General features: G+C 51.8%; 2 protein-coding genes and 1 long non-coding RNA gene across 17 annotated transcripts in view; 2 read left to right on the top strand and 1 right to left on the bottom strand.

Moving 5' to 3' along the window:
• The window catches only part of HOXB3 (homeobox B3), a 54,917-nt gene extending 41,241 nt beyond the window's left edge, over positions 1-13,676 (top strand). For 9 of the 11 annotated variants that reach the window (XM_074342973.1, XM_074342972.1, XM_074342979.1 and 6 more), the window contains 3 exons: positions 6,927-7,014; positions 9,888-10,485; positions 11,335-13,676. In XM_074342973.1, coding sequence (XP_074199074.1) covers positions 10,038-10,485; positions 11,335-12,182 — 1,296 coding nt within the window. In that variant the 5' untranslated portion in view covers positions 6,927-7,014; positions 9,888-10,037 and the 3' untranslated portion in view covers positions 12,183-13,676. The other 2 variants (XM_074342980.1, XM_074342976.1) reach the window with 2 other exon arrangements.
• The window catches only part of LOC141573615 (uncharacterized), a 58,289-nt gene extending 41,034 nt beyond the window's left edge, over positions 1-17,255 (bottom strand). Inside the window, exons 1-6 of one of the 5 annotated variants that reach the window (XR_012499505.1) lie at positions 15,817-17,255; positions 14,060-14,148; positions 12,576-12,638; positions 12,177-12,261; positions 9,201-9,420; positions 8,751-8,993 (exon numbers count right to left, since the gene is read on the bottom strand). This is a non-coding gene — a long non-coding RNA (uncharacterized LOC141573615). Of the gene's footprint in view, positions 1-8,750; positions 9,020-9,200; positions 9,421-11,275; positions 11,588-12,176; positions 12,262-12,575; positions 12,639-14,059; positions 14,149-15,816 lie in introns of those variants that run through there. The other 4 variants (XR_012499503.1, XR_012499504.1, XR_012499502.1 and 1 more) reach the window with 4 other exon arrangements.
• A 242-nt stretch (positions 17,256-17,497) lies between these two features.
• Positions 17,498-19,767, top strand: HOXB2 (homeobox B2). Its single transcript, XM_074342981.1, has 2 exons — positions 17,498-18,000; positions 18,777-19,767. Exons 1-2 carry the CDS (start codon positions 17,622-17,624, stop codon positions 19,448-19,450), a joined length of 1,053 nt encoding a protein of 350 aa, XP_074199082.1. The 5' UTR covers positions 17,498-17,621; the 3' UTR covers positions 19,451-19,767.

Here is a 19,767-nt window from a genome sequence, read left to right as displayed (position 1 = left end):
AGCACAGCTGGGCGGAGAGGAGTGGGGGAGAAGAGAAAAAGGCCTGCGGTGGTGGTAGGGGGGCTTGAGGTTAGCCTGGATTCCACCAATACTCCTCAAATTCCCCCAAAGTCTCTGTTTGGGAGGGGGCGAGTGAGCACAAAGGAGAACAGAGCAAAAGAGCCATGCAGGATGAGGGGGGTGGGGAGAAAAATATTTTGACCCCCAGATTGTTATTTCCGCAGGCCAACTGGTGGCTCTTGCATTTCTGTCCAGACGCCTGGCTTTGCCTGGAAATTGTTTTGCATTAAATTTTCTCAGCCACAGAATTATCTTTCCTCGCCTCCAGCTAAACTTGCATTTTTCCACCAGACACTTGGGCCCCGCACCAATGAAATCTGAGAGGAAGCGGCTGGGCCCTAAGTGGCCGTAATTTAATTGATTTTATCATAAATCATCAACTTGATGAAGAACTCGAGGTTTCAGTGAAGTAAATTGATATTAATGGGAGTTTCTTGAAATGCAAACTCGCCGCATTGTTGGGGCATCTTGAGCTGAGGAGGTAGATTACATGTGTCCCAGAGCATAGAGCCTGGACCCAGAGCCCAGCACAGCTTTAGGGGGTCAGGAAAGCAAGCTGTGAGGGGCAGCTGCAGGCAGACCAATTTCTGTAGGGGAGCAAGGCAGAGAATGGAACTTTGTCGGGGAGAGAGCAGAGTCTGACTCTATGAACCCTGCTGACAGTCTTGGGAATGCTGGTCTCCAAGTGGGGGGAGACTGTTGGAGAAGCTGGTAGGTGTGTGGGCAGAGTTGGGGGTCGGGTGAGAAGGCCAGGCTGGTACAATGGGTGCATTGACTCCTGGTTAAAAATTGCCAGGTTGAAGCCTTCCTCCTCTAATTACACAAATTAATTATTTACTGCTCAGGATGCTGTGTCCAAAAATAGCACTTTCAATTTGGTGTTGAGGGTGGAAAACAACCCACCCTCAACACTGAAGAGCAGTAAAAATCAGTGCACCAGCCTCTGTGGGGACCAGGAGGTCCAGGACTTGGACTGGGACTCAGCAGTGGGAATGTATGCATTTAACTCCTAGGAGGAAATAGTTTGCGTTTGGCTGAGATGGTGTCCATTGTCTGACTCAGTTTATTACTGCTTATTTTTGCCCACTTTCATATCAGTACGCACAGAGAACCACAAACTGTCAGCCCAAAATAGGACCTCGGAAGATCATTTAGCCCAAGCCCTCCCCTCCATACATATGCTCTGGCTTTACAGAAGGGGACAACTGAGGCCCAGTGAGTTCTCTGCTTCAGATCCCACAGCCAATCTGGACTGCCTAGAATCCGAGCCTCCTGATTCCCAAGGCTATCCCAAGTATGACTTTAGACAAGTCACTCCCTGGCTCTGGGCCTCAGTTTCTCTATCTGTAACAATGGAAGGGTTGGCCCTCCCTGAGTTCTTCCTAGTTCTGACCTTGAGTGACTCTCTAGTGCTTGGGAGCAGCTCCTGCATCTGGGTATAGAAATCACTGCATGCATATTTGCAATATACAGGGAGTTTGTATATTTCAGAGCAGTGGTTGCTCACTCTGACTGGCTCTAGTAAATCCATTGGAATCTGGACTATTCCTCATTCTGAAAGTGTCCTTATTCTCAGCAAAGGAGAAGCCCAGGCTTAGAGCAGAGGAGACAGAAAGCAGTGGGAGGGACTAGTTGGCTGGGTTGGGCTGGATTGACATTTGGAGTGGGGCTAAGGAAGGAGGGGGCTCAGCTTCACAGAGCAGGCACTTTCCCTGCCAGGAGCTGAGGCTGGAGTTTCTGGGAATGCAGCTTTTGTAGTTCCTCCTACTCCAGCCCAGGGACTGAACTGTGGTTTCAGAATTTAGATTCTGTGACAACAGGCCACCACTGCCCTGACCTCCGAGTCTTTGAGCCCTTCCTTCTGGTGAGAGGGCACACGCAGGGTACCACAGCACTATACCAGGTCTCCTCTCAGGGCAGCCAGGACAGAAGGCCTGCAAGGTAGATGGCCCCTGTCCTATTTTATTTTCCATATCTTCCCCTAAGTGGGGGAAAAATGATAAAATTCAAAAGAAGTGGGGCTTCTCAAATGTTACATGGTTGTGAGAAGGGACATTTCTTGTAGGACCAGGGATATGAGGCTAGCAGAGGAGGGGAATTTTCTAGACTGCCTTGAAAAGTGTGGTCAGGGATATGAATTCTGATGGAGAAAATGGAAGAGATGGGAAACAAATTCATCTTTGGGATTCTGGAAATCAGTCTCTGGCCAGGTAATCTACTTCTTAAAGTCTTACCTCAAACTCTATTTTGAGAGAAGAAAGGGAATAAACAAAAGGGCCAGCAGGCCCTGACTCTGGCCCTATCCCATTCTGACTTTGGAGTTTTATATTTGGAGGCAGTTTGGGAGGCCTTCCGCTGATTGGTCATTAATCCGGTGAGTTATTGTCTGCTAAACAGAGGTCACGGGGAGAGAGACATCCAATCTGTCAGGAGAGACCTGCACAGTCCCTCTCAGCAGGCTGGGCCCCTGTTCCTCTCTTGCTAAATTCTCCCTTCCTTCCCCAGCAACCCCCCCCACCCCACCCCAAGCTGTCCAAGATTCTCCCTCTGTCCACCTTTGTCTCTACATCCCCTGGGGTGGGGTTTGCCAGTCCGGGACTGAGATTCTAAATGACATGGACCCCAGATTCAGAGGGGCTCAGATGCCAACAAGGTGCCCACCTGCCCTGACTTGGCCCACAGCACCACCATCCGCTTATCAGCGCGTTAGGGCGGCTTCCGTGGTCGCGGAGCAGACTTTGCAAACCCTCGTGGCCGCCCTGTTTTGTCCTGTCTCCTTTTCCCGCTCTGACGCCTGGTGTGGGGGAGGAGTACATCTTGGGTTTTTCTTCTCCAACCTTAGCGGCCTTTTTCTTCTTTCCATCTCTGCTTCTGCTGAGCCGGGTCTACAGAGGCGTGGGGCTTCTTTCCTCTCCGCCCCTTTGTTCCTTCCAGCTAGGGCATCTTACAGCGGTGGGAGTTGGGGATCCAGAAACCGAGAGCAGTCTTCAGCAGCAATTCCCATTTTACAACCCCCAGCTTTTAAATCTTTATTTCAAAGAGATGGAGATTCGGGTGCATGTGTGAACTTTTCAGGACTCTGCCACAGCCACAAAGTTTGGCAGTGAAGCTGGAAGAGTGTAGGACGGGGAACCCAGAAAGGACCAGAATGAAAGAGATCGCTAAACGCCTCGCCCTGGACTCCCAGGTCCTGGCTTCTCCGTGAGCCCGGAGGGCCAGGCGAATGTGGGGCTGCCTTAGCGGGGGGCAGGATCCTTGGTCGCCCCAAGGCTGATATCAGAAATCGATTTTAAAGGAGCCAGCCAGTTTGTCCTTACTGAGAGGAGAATTTTCGTTTGCTCTTTGATGGTTTTTTGGGGGGAGAGAGAAACAGACATGATCCCCCTAAGGCCTGGAAGGGTGGGCAGCCAGTGACCACTAAAGGGGGTTTTAAGGGCTCCAGGTTCCCCGGTACTGGGTACGGATTAGGAGGTGGGGAGGGGAGTGCCGGGTGCTCTGGCTCTGGGGAAACTGAATCAGAGAGGGGGACATTTTCTCTAATTTTTACCTTTATTATTAATTCCTGCCCTTATTAGCTTACACTAAGGTTTCTATGTCTTAATCTTTCAATTTTTCTTTTTCAATTTCTCTCTCCCACACTTGGTAAGTTGCTCAAGTTTCCTCCATTGAATCCAGGAAAAGACTGTTCCCTCTCCTCTCTCTAGTCTGCCCCTAAAATCACAAATTCACTGTCCAGACCCCAATGTCTTCTCTCAGACCCTTATGGTGTTTCCCACCCTAAGGTCCCTGCCCAGGCCCCTCACTGCCCCTCCTTTGTCCCCTGAAATTTGGAGGGTCCCTAGCCTGAAGCGACACCTCAAACAAATTGGGTGCCCTGGGGTTGCCCGTTCTACTCTCTGCTCCTGACCCTCCCAGCCCCAAACAGGGGCAATCAGTGAACCACAAATCTCCAAGAAAAGGAATAAAAAGGCAAGAAAGAAAACAAACTGGGATCTAATTGCATCCCAAGCATTTCAAATTGACTCTACTCTCAGAATGAATAAAGAAGCCCCCCACTCCATCTCCTACCGCATTTGTGGGCGCTTATCCTCTGAGATTTTTCTCCACGTTAGCTTTCTTGTTCCCAGTCCTCCTTTTCACTCCCACACCACTGCACCCCACCTCCTTGTATAGCCAGAAGGGACCACATGAGCTGAGGCTCCGGGAGGGGAGGGGTCCACTGCTGTCTCTACCCTCGGCTCAGCTCCAGGCCAATCCTCCTGCAGGCCCGTGGCTGGCTGGGTGCCCTCTGGGTACTCTTTTTATTCCTTGAGGCAAAGCTATGCAGTCCCACAGGCTTCCAGGACCTCTTCTCTTAATTTCCTAGTGACCCTCCCTAGCTAAAGGTAGCAACAGCTAGGCGAGCTGGAGGGTCTGAGATGCCTTCTTGACTTTAATTTTAAGAAGGAAAAGACCCAGAGGTGCTGTTCCCTTAAACCTCTGGAAGCCTCCCTGGGCAACCCACCAGCCCCAAACATAGGGTCCAACCTAGCAGGTCTCTAACCAGATCTCAGGACAGACTCTGCAGACACTACTCAGGCAGCCCTAACTGCTCTCTCTGAGGTTCCTGGCTTGAGCCCCAACACTGGATCTGACTTGGGCATTTTCTTTCCTTGATACTAATAAATACAGAAAAATGGCTTCCACCTTCCATCTTCACCTCCCCAACACCCTTCCCTCAGCCACCAACTCCCAGCTCTCTAGGCAGGTGGTAGGATCCTCTGGACATCACAGTGGGAGGCTCTTCAGGCAGGCAGTTCTTATTGCTGGAAGGTAGGGAGGCCATGGGTCCCCACCTCCACCCTCATTCATCTGGGCCCCAGGAAACTGCTTCAGTCCATGAAGCTTGACTTGGTGGGCCTGGAAGAAGTGGGGGCCAGAGGAAGCCAGGGACCACTCCCTAAGAGAGCAGGACCCTTTCTCAGCCCAAAGCTAAGCCTGTGAGTGAGGTGCCAGAGGATGTGAAGGAGGCTTTGCCAGACACAGCCACCCTCTCCTGGAGGGAAGACAATAGCTGGAGACCATCTCTCACCTTTTTCTCCCAGTCTCATCTCTCCTGGTTCATCCAGATGGGAGAAGGCAAAAGCCAAAGATTCTAACCAGGAAGTCACAGGGTAGTGGCTGGCTCTGTCTACGCGGAGTTAAGAGAACAAGATTTCCAAGCTGCCTTTGTAGAAAAGAGAGACTGTCGGCCTTCTATTTTACCCCCTAAGTCCAGAGTCAGCAGTTGGGCAGTTGCAAACACTCCTGCTTTTGGAAATGTCCTGGTGCTCTTTTTGTCTTGTTCCTCCACCAGGAATGGCTCTTCCCCCACCCCCACCCCAAATCTGCAGACACCTACATTCTTACCTCCTGGCTTCCTCCTACAGGCCTCCTGCCTTTTCCTGCCCTTCTCAAACACACCCTAAGAAAAGTTTAGCTTTTGTAGTTTTCCTCACTTGTGCCAAGAATCCTAAAATCTTGCAGACCTAAGAGAAATAAACAGGTTTGTTCTGAATAATAATAAAAATAACCATCCTCCATCTCTTCTGCCACTGCATTTAAAATTAAGCCATTTTGCTGGTTCTTCTAATCTTAGAAGTACAAATGTCCTTATCACCTCTTAGCTTCTTCTGCCTATCTAGAGGTGAGAATCTTAACAGAAACTTCTTAGTCAAGTTCTTACAGCTTCTATTGCCAGCCGAGTCTGGAGCTCAAGCTAAACACTGAGTCCTCCTTTTGTCACCCTCTCCTCAATCCCCCTCCCCCTGCAAGATGGTCTGGATTTTTAAAATAATCACTCACCGCTTGTTGTCTGTTCTCAAAAATGGGGGGAGGGGGGATGTTAAAAAAAAAAAAAAAAGGTCTGGCCTTCCCCTCTACCAGTTGGAAACTGGGCCTGGAGATTTGCCGGGAGAGAGGAGGAATAGTGAGGGTGTAGGGAAGAGAAGAGACAGAGAATGGGAGACTCAGAAGGAGGGAGCCAGAGCGGGAGGGCGGGAGACCCGCCACCAGTCCCGGAGGAGAGAAACAACTTGGGGAAAAAAAAGTGTTCTCACTTGGAATGAATGCGGAGGAGCACCCAGCACCCCCACCCCACCCCGGGGAGGCCAGGGCCTTTGACTAGGCCTCCCAAGCGACTTCCCCAATTAGACTAAAAAGGGTTTATTAGTGATGGGGCAGAGGAGCTGTGAACTACACGGGCTTTGCCAAGTCTTTGCGCTCCTCTTCCTCCCCAGCCAAAACCCTCAATTTAAAAACTTACCTGTTCTTAAAAAACAAAAACAGAAGTCAAAATCTCTACCTTCTTTTCTTTCTCACTCTTTTTTTTCTTTTTTTGCCGGGGGCGGGGGTATATTTAAAAATCCCCCCTCCCCCATCACCACCATCACCTTCTTTCCTTATCAGGCATCTAAGCTCGCTAAAGGGGGAGAGGTGGGGGTGTGTGTGTGAGCTTGTGTGTGTGTGTGTGTGAGTGAGTGAGTGTGTGTGTGTGTGTCTGTGTGGTTTTTTTCCCTGTGCAAAAGCAGAGGCCATTGTTACGGAGAGTAGGGCGTACCAGTCTTATAGGGCAACCACACTGTGGCGGCTTGGCCGTGCCGGAGCCCGGAGCTGGATTCTCCGCGAGCTGAGCCGCCCGAGCACCTTTCGGTCTTCTTCTATTTTTTTCCCGCTCCCCCACCCCCTCCCTCCTGCGCACCCCCGCTCCTAAGCCGAGTGAATTGAAGCGGACGCCGCGCGGCTCCTCCGGCCGGTCTGCCCCTCGGGCTCCCCAGCCGGGGTGGCTATTGGGGGTGGGGGGGGCGACGCAGCTTTAAACAGTGGTCTTTTTTTCCTTTGCCTTCAAGGAGGGGAGATTTCTCGCCTGCCGCTCGCGCTGGGGCTCGATGTGAATATATATTATGTCTGCCTGTTCTCCCCTCGTCGGTGGCTAAGGTAAGCTGGACTGAAATAGGCTATCAGTTTGTGAATGGCGGAGAGTATGTCTCAATGATTTATGGCCCATATGACTCCAATCTCGGTTCAAGAAGAGTTCACAAGCTTTAAGCTTCCTTCCACGCAGCGACTCTCTCTCTCTCTCTCCTCTCTCTCTCTCCCTCCCTCCCTCCTTCTCTCCCTCTCTCCCTCTCTCTTCCTGTTTCTCTCCTTTCTCCTCTCTTTTCCTTCAGCAGCCAGATTCTGGGCTGAATTTTTGCCCGGCTGCTAAGAAGTGCCTAACCTTTTTCTCTCTTCCTTTCTTTTCTTTTATTTTTCTTCCTTCTATTAATTATTTTTTGAAGTCCTGGAAGGTGGCCTAGACCCTCTCCTGGGGCTTCCCTAGCCATTGTTACTCTCCCCAGCTTTTCGGGGGTGTGCCTGGAAAGGTGGGTTTCTTGGGGTGGCTCACCGCCCTTCTCCAGCGAGACCCTGGGGGGAAGCCGGGAGCCACCGTCTCCTTCCCTCCCTCCCTCTCTCTTGAGAAGCCATATGGAGCCTGGATTTTTCCAACATGGAGGCAAGGGAAATAGACATGTTTGGCTTGGTAGAGCTGCTCCCCACCCCCCTTCTCCTAGATCCCCAGATCTCGGATCCCCTCCGCATCTTTCCCTCTTCTCACTGTCCCACCAGCCAGGCCTCTGCGCCCTCCAGCCGAGCACGGCCTGGCAAAGTCCTGGTGCGGAGTTGCTAAGGCGCCTTTTAATTCGGTTACCTCCAGAGCCCAAACTTGCTGCTGCCCTAGGGCTCGGCCCTTCGCCCAGTGTGCTTGGAACCTGCCGCCGCTAACCGTTTCCGCATCCTAAACGCTTTCTCTTCGCCTCCTTGGGCCAACATAGGTAGTCGCCCAGGGCTGAGACAGCCCGGCGGCGGCAGCCGGAGGCTAACTCCATCCACAAACCTTCCTGGCCCTTTCTCGCCGCCGGCGGAGTCTCCATTCTTTCCTATCACGTCTCTGGCTTCTAGCTTCCCACACGCTCCTGCCTCGGTCCTGCGATGGTTTGTGGGTTTATTGGAGGGGGAGCGACAGGAATTTCGGCCCCAGGCGTCTAGTCGAATTATTGTTTTATTATCATCATCATCATCATCATCATCATCAACATCATTACTACTGTAACAATCATTTAGACTAAATAAAGCCAGGGCCAGCCATCCAACCACCTCCAACGTTTTTATTTCATTCTCCTATCTATTAATAACAAACTCAACTGATGCCTGTTAATTAATTCCCCCTTCAGCCAGGGCTGCTCCAAAGCTAATTTTGGTTAAATCATCAGAGGATAATGGTAATAATAATAAAGGGATTGGGTCAGCCTGGTCAATTGAACTCTGGTTCTCCTCCCTGAAAGGACTTGCTGCTTTGCAGACTCATGTGTATTTCCCAGAAACAAATTCTTCCCAGAAACCAATAGGAACTCAGGGCTACTGGGCTCCCTTTTGAGTATAAATCTGTGCCATTGAGAAAGGGATTTATGTGTGGGAGGGACTTCCTCCACCTGTACTCCTTTTATTTTCCTATTTTTAGTTTTCTTTGGAGTTGACCAGCTGGGCTGAATGAGATTTAAATAGTTCAAACTCGCATATCAGAAGAGAGGGTCAGTCTGGAGGTTTTATGAAAAGTGATAGGGAGAGGTTAGGAAGACAGATGTGGGGGTGAGATGCAGTCAGAAGTTTCAGAAGAAATACACAAAATCCTATGAAAACTTGAACCTTTATTTTTCCAGCACACTTTTAAAGCTTGCATTAAAATAATGATTTTTTTTTTTTGCCTCAGAGAACTTCAGTAAACAGGGGCTCCCTGTTTCCAACCCAGAGAATAATATTGTTCAGATTGCTTTGTTTACTTTTTTTCCTAGGGAAACTTGTTCTCTTTCAGAAGGCACTTTCTCATCTCTTGGTAGAAAAGTCCAGCAGTTATCCAATTTCTTTCTTCTTTTCTTCTTTTGGGGAAATCAAAGAAAACAGACTGTCAAGAAAAGTGTGGGAAAAATTGAGTCTGATGGAAAAAAAATGGAGGTGGGGGGAACCTAGGCCAAATGGTCGGGGAAATGGAAACAATCCTGTTCCATTTGGGAGCCCCATGGAGGCTGCTGGCTGTGGGGTCCCAGACTTGGCTAGCAAAGATTCAGACTGGGAAGTGGTGGTACCTGTAGCAGGGCCATGGAGGAGCCAGTTCCACTAGCTCTGGAGGTTAAAAATCTTCAGGAAGTTTCTAAGTCAGGCTGTGGTTGTCTTCATGAGGTGGGAAGGGAGGGAGAGAAGAGCTCACACCAGAAGGTTCCCTGCTCAACCTGTTTCTCCCTCCTGCCTCTTTTGGAGATCCTCAGTTTTTTTCTCCAGGCTAGACTCTGCTTGGATGAAAGAGACCTAGATGGAGGCAAAGGCAGGAGGCCTCTCAGCTCAGAGGAGGGTGTTGATGACGCTTTTATTTTGGAGCCTATTAGTCCCCCCCCCCCAAACTTGAGCCACCCTATCCCAGAGTTGGGGCGGGGGTAGGGAGAGGGAGGAGGAGAGGTCAGGGGCTAGTGTGCAGGCAGGAGAGAAGCAATGGCCCTTGCAATATATAAGATTCTATATCTAGGCAGTCCCCAAAGGAGTAGAGTCCTTATTTTTTAAGTGGAAATGAAAATTGGTGGGCTTCTTCTTTTAAAATTAAAGTGGCTGAAATAAGAAAAATCTATTTCAGGTCAAGAAAGTGGCCTCAGCATCTGCTGGGAAGACATTAGGTTGGGGAGAAGAAAAAACCCTATTGATGTCAGTTCCCTTTTCAGTTCCTAAGATGGATTCGAGCCCCAGTCCTCTTCTCCCCCTGTGTCTCTTCTCTCACCCTGCAGGTCAAAAGCTACGAACAGACCTCGGGAGGAGGGGGGCAGAACAGGGAGGGGGGTCCGGCGTGCCACGTGACCCCCAGGGGTGCCAATGTCCGGTCGTGAGGGTATCAGACCCTTGCAAGTTGCCACCCACTGCCCGGGCCTCGCCAAGCGATGCAGAAAGCCACCTATTACGACAACGCCGCGTCGGCACTCTTCGGAGGCTACTCCTCATACCCTGGCAGCAATGGCTTCGGCTATGATGGGCCCCCCCAACCCCCCTTCCAGGCCGCCACGCAACTGGAGGGCGACTACCAGCGCTCGGCGTGCTCGCTGCAGTCCCTGGGCAATGCCGCCCCGCATGCCAAGAGCAAGGAGCTCAACGGCAGCTGCATGAGGCCGGGCCTGGCCCCGGAGCCCCTGCCCGCCCCGCCCGGCTCACCCCCGCCCAGCGCCGCACCTACCAGTACCACTAGCAACAGCAGTAACGGGGCCGGGCCCAGCAAAAGCGGCCCTCCCAAGTGCGGTCCTGGCTCCAACTCCACCCTCACCAAACAGATATTCCCCTGGATGAAAGAGTCGAGGCAAACGTCCAAGCTGAAAAACAGCTCCCCCGGCACAGGTACCAGCTCTCTGCCTTCCTCGCCGTCAGCTTTTGTCCGGGCCAGGAATGTCAGTGTTATTCTAACACCCAGCCCCTAGGCGCCCAGGCGGCGGTCTGGGAACAATATCAGGTGGCGGCAGCGGCAGCGGCGCATTTCCCGTGCCCCCCACCACCTGATGACCCCTGACCCCGCCAACTCCCTCTCCCTCCTGCCACCCTCCACCTGAGTTTCTGAGGGCTCCAGAAGGCCAGGTGCTCAGCCTCAGCCCTTCGCAAGGCCGCAGAGCCACGAAACGCTGCCAGTAGACGCAGAGTCGTCAACGATTGATTATTATTAAGTATGATTACTGTGGGTATTAATCACAATCGCTCGGGCGGCCCTGGGTCCCGGCCTCCAGGCATCGCAACCTCTTCGCGCCACACTTTCGTGCCCTGCCCAGAATGTCCAGACCCCCCCAAGGGTTCTCAGGCACCTACCCTGTCCACTGGACGGGGCGTGGTGGAGGTGGGAAGGGTGTCTACCACACCTAAAATTGGGGATAAGGTGGGGAGAGCGTGCGCGAGAAAATCCAGCCCTAAATAAATGGCCATGCGGCTCTGTCTGCGTGACATGATCAAATTTTCATAAGCTGGGGCAGCGAGAGGAGAACAGGTCTCTTAATAAATGCCACTATTATAGAGTGTCCGCTAATGCGACGGGCGTGGGGGTGGGGGGAGAGGAGGAGGCGGGGACGCGAAGGGGAGGGCGGCGGGGGCTCCGAGTCCAGGCCTGGATTTATTAAGAAACGATGCATTCAATTTCGGCGTGTTCAGTAATTATCTTTTATTTCATTTTCTCCCCTTCCCACCCCTCCCCCTCGGATCCAGCGGAGGGTTGCGGCGGCGGCGGTGGCGGAGGAGGAGGAGGAGGCGGAGGAGGCGGCGGGGGCGGCGGGGGCGGCGGCGGGGGAGGGGACAAGAGCCCCCCGGGGTCGGCGGCGTCCAAGCGGGCGCGGACGGCGTACACCAGCGCGCAGCTGGTGGAGCTGGAGAAGGAGTTCCACTTCAACCGCTACCTGTGCCGGCCGCGCCGCGTGGAGATGGCCAACCTGCTGAACCTCAGCGAGCGGCAGATCAAGATCTGGTTCCAGAACCGGCGCATGAAGTACAAGAAGGACCAGAAGGCCAAGGGCCTGGCCTCGTCTTCGGGGGGCCCCTCCCCCGCCGGCAGCCCTCCGCAGCCCATGCAGTCAACCGCCGGCTTCATGAACGCCTTGCACTCCATGACCCCCAGCTATGAGAGCCCGTCCCCGCCCGCCTTCGGCAAAGCCCACCAGAATGCCTATGCGCTGCCCTCCAACTACCAGCCCCCTCTCAAAGGCTGCGGCGCCCCGCAGAAGTACCCCCAGACCCCGGCGCCCGATTACGAGCCTCACGTCCTGCAAGCCAACGGGGGCGCCTACGGGACGCCCACCATGCAGGGCAGCCCGGTTTACGTGGGCGGGGGCGGCTACGCGGATCCGCTGCCGCCCCCTGCCGGCCCCTCCCTCTACGGCCTCAACCACCTTTCCCATCACCCCTCGGGGAACCTGGACTACAACGGGGGGCCCCCTATGGCCCCCAGCCAGCACCACGGACCCTGCGACCCCCACCCCACCTACACAGACCTCTCCTCTCACCATGCGCCTCCTCCTCAGGGTAGAATCCAAGAAGCGCCCAAATTAACACACCTGTGATGGGAGATGGAGGGCTGAGGGATGAGGTCCTGGAGTAGGGGAGACCCAGGAGGGGCAGAGGCTGTGGAGTTCTGGAGGTCTGAAAGATAGGGGCAGGGAGGTGGCAGTCAGGCTTTCTGGGAAGAAAGGGTCTTGGGGCTCCTTCCCCTCCCCCTGGCCTGAGAGGTTGCTTTTTAAAACTGTCCTGCAGCCCTTGGTCAGTTTGCCTGCCAACCCACTGGAAAGGAATCCACAGCAGATTGGAGATGACCCCATCAACCCCAGGCCTCCAGCAATACCCAGTTGGAATTCCACCCTCGGGAATGGCACAGAGGAAGAGGAGATAGGGAAACAGGCAGAGAAGCACATTTCAAAAAACAGACAAGATGGCTAGGCCATCACCAGCCAACTTACCTTCCATCTCTGTGTCTCTGTGGTTAATTCTTCCAAATCTTGATTTTTTTCCTGACAATTCTCCTTTAAAAAAAAATTTAAAACACATTTCAAAAACCCAAGGGCACGAAACACGTCCCCCTCCCGCCTTCCTGAAACTTCAAATTTCTTCACATCTATTTGAGGTTGATTGGGCACTGCCTCCATTTCTAGTCACACATTTTCCTGCTCTAGGACATTAATATCTATACCCCGCCCCCATCAATTATAGTCTTCAGAGGGCTCAGGGAGGGTGAGAGATCCTGAAAATCAGAGCTGTCTATATATATATATATTTGTCTTTTATGGAAAATCTGGGAGGTGAGGGCAGGCAAGTTGTCAGGACTGAAGGTTTGCCCATTCCGCTGCCTCCCATCTCAGCTCCAGGTCCATCCCCCTCTCGCCACAGAAGGCAGTTGGCAGCACGAGGTTCTACACTTTTATTTTCTCCTGTTGCTCTCTTGACTTAACGTGAAAACAGGGTATATTTTAACAAACTGTCTGTCCCAGGCAGGGGCTGCAGCTGGGCCTTTGAGCCTTGCTCAACCCTGGACAGGACACTTTTGTTGCACTTAGAGTTTACATTTTAATGGATATAAAAACAACTGTGAGAGATGCCTGGGCCTGCAGGAGTCTAGCATCGCTCAAAAAGTGTGTGTTCTAGTGAACATTTTCATATATATTTATTGGTTATAGCCTGTTAAAATATTTTCTTTTTTGTATTATTTATCCCCCTACATTATGTATTTATATGAGGGAAAAAGGAAAAAATTGTACTTTTTTAGTATTTACTTGTTATAAAAGACGTTGTGTTCCCTGTCATGTAAAACCAGCTATTTTAGTTATTATTGTACTCTAGAAAAGAGCTGTAGATTTATGTTAAACTCGTACTTATGAGCAATTGTAATTAGTTCTAAAAGGCATGAACTCAGCTCCTAATTGTCACTGTATAGTCCTGAATTTGTAGAATTAGAGTTAATTCCCTCTTGGAACTTTCTTTGTTCTTCTGTAGTTACTTTTTTCCTTACTTAAAAGGGTTGTCTGTCAAACAATTCTTGAATAAACTTTCTGTTATCAATTTTATCTTGTCCTGGTGGTCCAATTTAGATAGCAGAGCAGGCTGCTGACTGCCAAATTTCTCCCAAGGGAAGAAGGACGTTGAAGACCCTATCTTGGCCTTTTTGTCCACTGCTCAGGCCCCTACCTCCCCCTTGCTGTGTCTCAGGTTTATGTGCTTTTTCTTACACACAAGCTTGGAACCTTCTGCCAACTTCTTTAGCTTAGATTTAACTAACAAGTTGAGGGTAAGGGGAACTCGGGTGCTCTCTCTAGGTCTTTCTGTTTGGCTTCTTTGCCTCTCAGTTTTTCTCATTCATTGACCTTTTGTCTTTTTGCTCCTTTGGTCACAACCTCCTCACCCCTCTCACCCTCCACCCCATCAACAACAAAAAAATCTGGCCGATTACTGTTTCTTCCACGCAACCTAAACTTCACAGTTCTCTTCCGGAGCTACAAAGAAGTCGTCACGTGACCTGAAGCCCAACCACCATTGGGTCTAAAATGAAAACAAAGGAAAATGATTTAATCTAAAAAAAAAAATCTGAGGCCTAGACTTCTCAGGTCAAACCTTAAAACTAAAGTGAAATTAAATCACTAAATAAAACAAGGCAGAGGGAGAGGAGGCGCGTTTGATTTCCCCTGCCAGGGAAAGGGGAGAGGAGGAGGGTGGCAAAAGCTGTTGGATCCAAGCGTAAATAAAATGGTCCCCTGGCTAATGTGCCGCTCTGTTTCCATGATCCTTGGGAAAACTTCATTTCTTAGTCGTGCTTCCATAAAAGTTTTATCACACTGGAGCGAGGATAGAGAGGGTCTGTCAAAGATGAAATGTCACCACCGCGTCACTGAAGCCGATAAGAGCGAGGAGACAGGACGGCTGAAATATGGAGCTAATTCGTTGAAAGAGAAGCGATGGCTGTATGCTGAAGAGTTGCATAATTCTAATTGTAAGCAATGCGCCTGCATTGCTTAATTAGGAGCATATATTTGGTGGTAGTGATGGGGAGGGGCGTGTCGGTGAGAATCGTTCCAGGCCTTCAGCCTTAAAGCCAGGACTGATTTTCATTTTTATGTTGCATCCTGGCAGTCCAAGGTTAGTAATTACAGTCTTTATGCAACAATAAATAACAATAAAAAAGCAACCTGAATTCTACACCCTCCCCACCACCATCACCACCACCACCAAGTAGGATTTTAACTGGACTAGGTTCATCCAAGCAGCAAGCAATTTAGCATTGGGTCAGGCTATAATTTAAAGGCATAAGAGCGTGCAAAGTTTGATCGGGATCAAATAACGCTCAAGGGTTTTTCTTTCTCTCTCTCTCTCTTCCTCTTTCCTGAATAACATTTTCTGAGTGATGTAACTAGATGAAGCACCATGTTTGGCTCTGAGGGTGGAGCGGATTGATTATTTATCTAGCAGGAGAAAGGTAGGCCAAGTCAGAGAATCTAGCTTGAGTTTGAAAAACAGAGCTTTGGCTTGAAGCTGGAATTGCCAACAAGAAAAATAAGGGCCACCTTGGCTTGATGTCCCCTACCCTGTTCTCTGAGAGATTTCAGGAGCTAGCTAAGCAGCCAAAGTCGAGGCGGGAATATCTGGGCTGTAAGATTCACAGCACGACAGGGGGAGGGGAAGCAGTGTCTCTGGGAAGGAGGGCTCTCTTGGCCCCTTTTAACACCCAAGTTTTCTTCTGTTCTCTAATCTGGCCGTAAAATCTGTCAGCAAGGTTAGAGAGAGCCGTATTTCCTGCAGGGGCAGCCGGAGTTGTTGCCGAGAGAAGCGCTCGACCCTGCAGGCAGCTGGAGAGGCTGTGAAAAAACTTCCAGGGCTTCTCAAGGGGGTGGCCGGAGGGAGAACCCTTTCTCAGGCCTGCCTGCGCAACTTCCAGACAACAATTATTCGGAGTCTTCCGTGCCCACTCCTCACCCCCACCCCCATCCGCACCTCCAAATGGCAAAAATTACTTTCTTTGGAGCCGAGTTGGGCATAACCGTCTCTGGTTAGTTTGCCCAGTTTTCAGAGCAGCTCTCTTGGATCTGAGCCCTCCAGAACCTGCCACCCCCCTGTCCCTGCAGCTCCCCCCCTCCAACTCCCCTTTTTTTCATCCTGGCTCTCCTTCACCCCCACCCTTCTCCTCAGATTTCTCTGTCCTTTTTAAATACTCACCACCGCCCACGCGGCTGTTACATTGACAGAAAGTTTCTAGTTCCAGCTCCCGGCTGAGTTGCCATTTCTCTGCTAACCAGCTTTCTCCTCCTTGCTGGGCGGCCACGAGCAGGGAGGGGGAGGGGAGGCCAGAGCCGTGGGAGTTCTCCAGACAAACTTTCCACCCAACGCAGCGCCCTTCCCCTGTCCCCATTTCCCATCTGTTTCCCTGCTCTCCCAGAATCACCTTTCTCTTTTGCTAACACCCCCCACCCCCAGGCTTTTTAAAGGGATGTGGAATTTCGGCTGTTCCCTCTGCTTTCCCAAAGAGCCAAATTCTTTGATGCCATCGGAGGGAGCTGTCAGGGGGCTAAGATTGATCGCCTCATCTCCTCTCCGTCCCTCTGACCCACTTATTTAAAAATCTTCCCCCTGATCGACTTTTCATTTTCTGCTTTGAGATCTAGTTTCCCACCAATTGCCTGGGGCCCTGAGTCTTGTGTCCCCTCCCTCCAGTAAATTACAGCACTTTGTAAAGTTCATACTATCTTGATCTTCTGAATATACATTAAAAAAAAATTCCCCTCAGGGGCCAGAAATGGAATACCATTTCAGTGGTCATTATTTTTCCACCCCCTCCATGTTCATTATTTTCCCACCCCCTCCTCTACCTTGCCAGGGGTTTTATTTGTTTGCATGATAGCAAAAATGGGAGAGGTATTCCTAGGTGGGGAAAGCTCCCCACTCCCCATACACTGACCTGAGTTTTGAAAGTTCTTGAAGTTAAATCAGTAACCTTGGTTCTGGTTCCTGTCCCTGGATATAGATGCAGATACAGGCTTGAGGCTTGAGTGGGTGCATGTGTATCTTAAACTCATCTGTTGGGGGTGTCATAGAGGAGTGCAGGACAGGTGAGGAGGGCAGGTAGACAGAGGAGCAGGGTCAGTGCTACAAACACTGGGCAGAGATGGGAACTGAGACCACACAGCTATGTAGGCCAGAGGTCCAAAAGCGCTTCTCACTATCTATCTCACTCCTCTGTGTCAGCCTAGGAGTGCTTGTCGATTTTCCAAGATTTATCTGTTGCTTTTGGCGGGGTGGGGGGGGGGGAATGGACATAGTGGTGCTGATGATTGTAAATCTCTTCCTTACAGCACGGTAACACAGACCTTTCTCAAATGGCGAAAGCCTCGTTCTACTACCTCTGCCTCCCACATTCAAATCCTCATTCAGCTTTCTTTCTTGGGTCAGGGGAAGGGAAGGGAATGATGCTGACCTTGTAATGAAATCATTAATTTACTCTATTAAATTATTTGGAAAAGAGGAAGAGTTCTCCCTTAGGTTCTCTTGTTTCCCAGGGTTCCAGACCCTCCCATCCTCAGCAGGGGATAAGAGAAAGAGGTTCTTTAGCTATTCTGAAGAAAGGGAGGGACTAGAGAGGGAGTGTAGGACTGGGGGGCTCATGGTGTCCAGGTCATGGTCCTCTAGAGTTTTTGAATCAATTAAAGCAAATAATGCTCTCTGTTTTCCACCAGGCCCAGACAAGCGATTGGCCAAGGCCGGTCCCGTGACCATGAATTCCCTGCAATTTCGCCGGCGTCCTGGGTTTAATAGAGAGAGTCCCCATACGCTTGTATTTATCAGCAATATACAATTATAAAGACCCCAAATTAAAAAAAAAAAAAAAAGAAAGAAAGAAAGAGCAAAATCTTCCCCTCCCCAAATCGCTCCATCACATAAACCTGGGGGGGGCAGGAGGGGGGGTCCCTTCCGATCCTCCCTCCTGACGCCCCCCCCGCAGGCCCCCTCCCCCACCATTGAAAGCCATGAATTTTGAATTTGAGAGGGAGATTGGGTTTATAAACAGCCAGCCATCGCTCGCCGAGTGTCTGACTTCCTTCCCCGCTGTCTTGGAGACATTTCAAACTTCATCAATCAAGGAGTCGACATTAATTCCTCCTCCTCCTCCTTTCGAGCAAACCTTCCCCAGCCTGCAGCCCGGTGCCTCCACCCTTCAGAGACCCGGGAGCCAAAAGCTAGCCGAAGATGGGCCTGCTCTGCCGCCGCCGCCGCTCCCCGCCGCTCCCCTGGCCCCCGAGTTCCCCTGGATGAAAGAGAAGAAATCCGCCAAGAAACCCAGCCAATCCGCCACGTCTCCCCCGGCCGCCTCCTCCGTCCCGGCCTCCGGGGTCGGATCACCCGCAGGTCGGTAAGCAGGGCAGGGGTGGGGTGAGGGGCAACTAGAAAGAGATGGGGAGAAGGAGTGATGGGGGTGGTAGAAAAGGTGGTGAGCCTTTTGGGGTTCCTTGCCCCCGTCGATTGCAGGGACGAGGAAGCAGACTAGACCCATGGGTTTCAGGCCTGGCCTCTCGCTGCTAGCATTTTATTTTCTTCTACAGCAGATTTTGGAAGCTGGTTGAGGAGGACTTTTTTTTTATTTTTATTTTTTTTTTGTGCTAGAAGAAAAGGCTTCGATTGAGGTTTTCGCCTTTATCTGTGTAGAGGAATGTGTTGTTGCTGGGAATGTGTTGTAATCTGGAAGCAGGAGAAGATTCGGTCCCATCTACTGCAGCTCTAAGGGGGGGGGGGGTTGAAGCTAGGGAGGAAAGAAGGCGAGGAACAATCTTTCTATATGAACCCTCTCCCGAGGCTGAGTTGGAAAGTGACGAATCGAAGGGTCCACTCGGAGGACTTGGGAGGGGGTTCTGAGGTTCTGGGGCGAAAGGAAGCCCTCCTTACCCACTGCGTGGCCCGTCGGCGGCTCTCTGAATGCTTTGCCCTGACCGGGGCCGGGTCTGACAGTGAGAGCGGGGCGGGAAAGAACCGAAGAGCCGAGAGGGAGAGAGAGCAGCTTTGGTAGGCGGGAAGGGCCGGGGATGCTGCTGATACTGTTGGGCAGATGGGGGAGTCTTTATTTCAGCCAAGCTGAGGTTGGGCTGAGGACGCGGGCCGCGTTGACGCCTAGCCTGCTTTCCCTGCAGATGGCCCGGGGCCGCCGGAGGCCGCGGGCGGCGGGGCGCGCAGGCTGCGCACGGCTTACACCAACACGCAGCTGCTCGAACTGGAGAAGGAATTCCACTTCAACAAGTACCTGTGCCGGCCGCGCCGCGTGGAGATCGCGGCCCTGTTGGACCTCACCGAGAGGCAGGTCAAAGTGTGGTTCCAGAATCGTCGCATGAAGCACAAGCGGCAGACGCAGCACCGAGAGCCGCCCGACGGGGAGCCGGCCTGCCCCGCCGCCCCGAAGGACACCAGCGAGCTCGCCGAGGAGCCCGTGGCCAGTCCGGGCCGCCCCTCCGCCTCGCGGGCGGCGCGAGAAGCCTGCTGTCACCCGCCCGAGGTCGCACCGGGGTCCCCGGACCCCGGGCCTTTGGCCGCTGGCGTGGAGGGCGCGGGCGCGCGGATCCCCGGCGGCGCGCTGCGCGGGGCCGGAGGGCGGGAGCCCGAGCCCTTGTCGGAAGACGCCTTCCCGGAGCGGCAGGATTCGCCTGTCCTGCCCGACCTCAACTTCTTCGCGGCCGACTCCTGTCTCCAGCTGTCAGGGGGCCTCTCCCCCAGCCTCCAGGGCTCGCTCGAAAGCCTGGTTCCCTTTTCCGAGGAAGAGCTGGACTTCTTCACCAGCACCCTCTGTGCCATCGACCTGCAGTTCCCCTAATAACCCGCTTCTTCCCCCATGGCCCTCGACCCCAGCCCTCTTCAGCTGCCTATGGGAAACCCGAGGATCCCCCTCCCCAAGCCGTATAGACTCCTTTATCTGTTTTGCTAAAATTCAGGTATTACTGAATTAGCATTTAATCCACTTCTTTTCTTCTCTCTCTAAAATATTGGGCACTCGGGCATTTTTTAAAAAAAAAATCACACAGAAAAATTCCGTTTGGTAAAGTCCTTCCAACGAAATCTCAGGAATAATTAAACTTTAGGGGGGCTTTCTTAAAAAGAACTAGAGGAACCTATTTTCCTCTCTCTCTTTTT

Source organism: Camelus bactrianus, chromosome 16 (genome assembly GCF_048773025.1).
Source record: "Camelus bactrianus isolate YW-2024 breed Bactrian camel chromosome 16, ASM4877302v1, whole genome shotgun sequence".
Classification (NCBI taxonomy): Eukaryota; Metazoa; Chordata; class Mammalia; order Artiodactyla; family Camelidae; genus Camelus; species Camelus bactrianus.
This window is presented reverse-complemented; position numbering and strand designations above follow the sequence as displayed.

Coding starts and splice junctions, on each gene's coding strand:
- HOXB2 (XM_074342981.1), top strand. CDS start 17,622: ATGAATTTTGAATTTGAGAGGGAGATTGGGTTTATAAACAGCCAGCCA. Junction 18,001..18,776: donor CGGGGTCGGATCACCCGCAG/GTCGGTAAGCAG, acceptor CTTTCCCTGCAG/ATGGCCCGGGGCCGCCGGAG.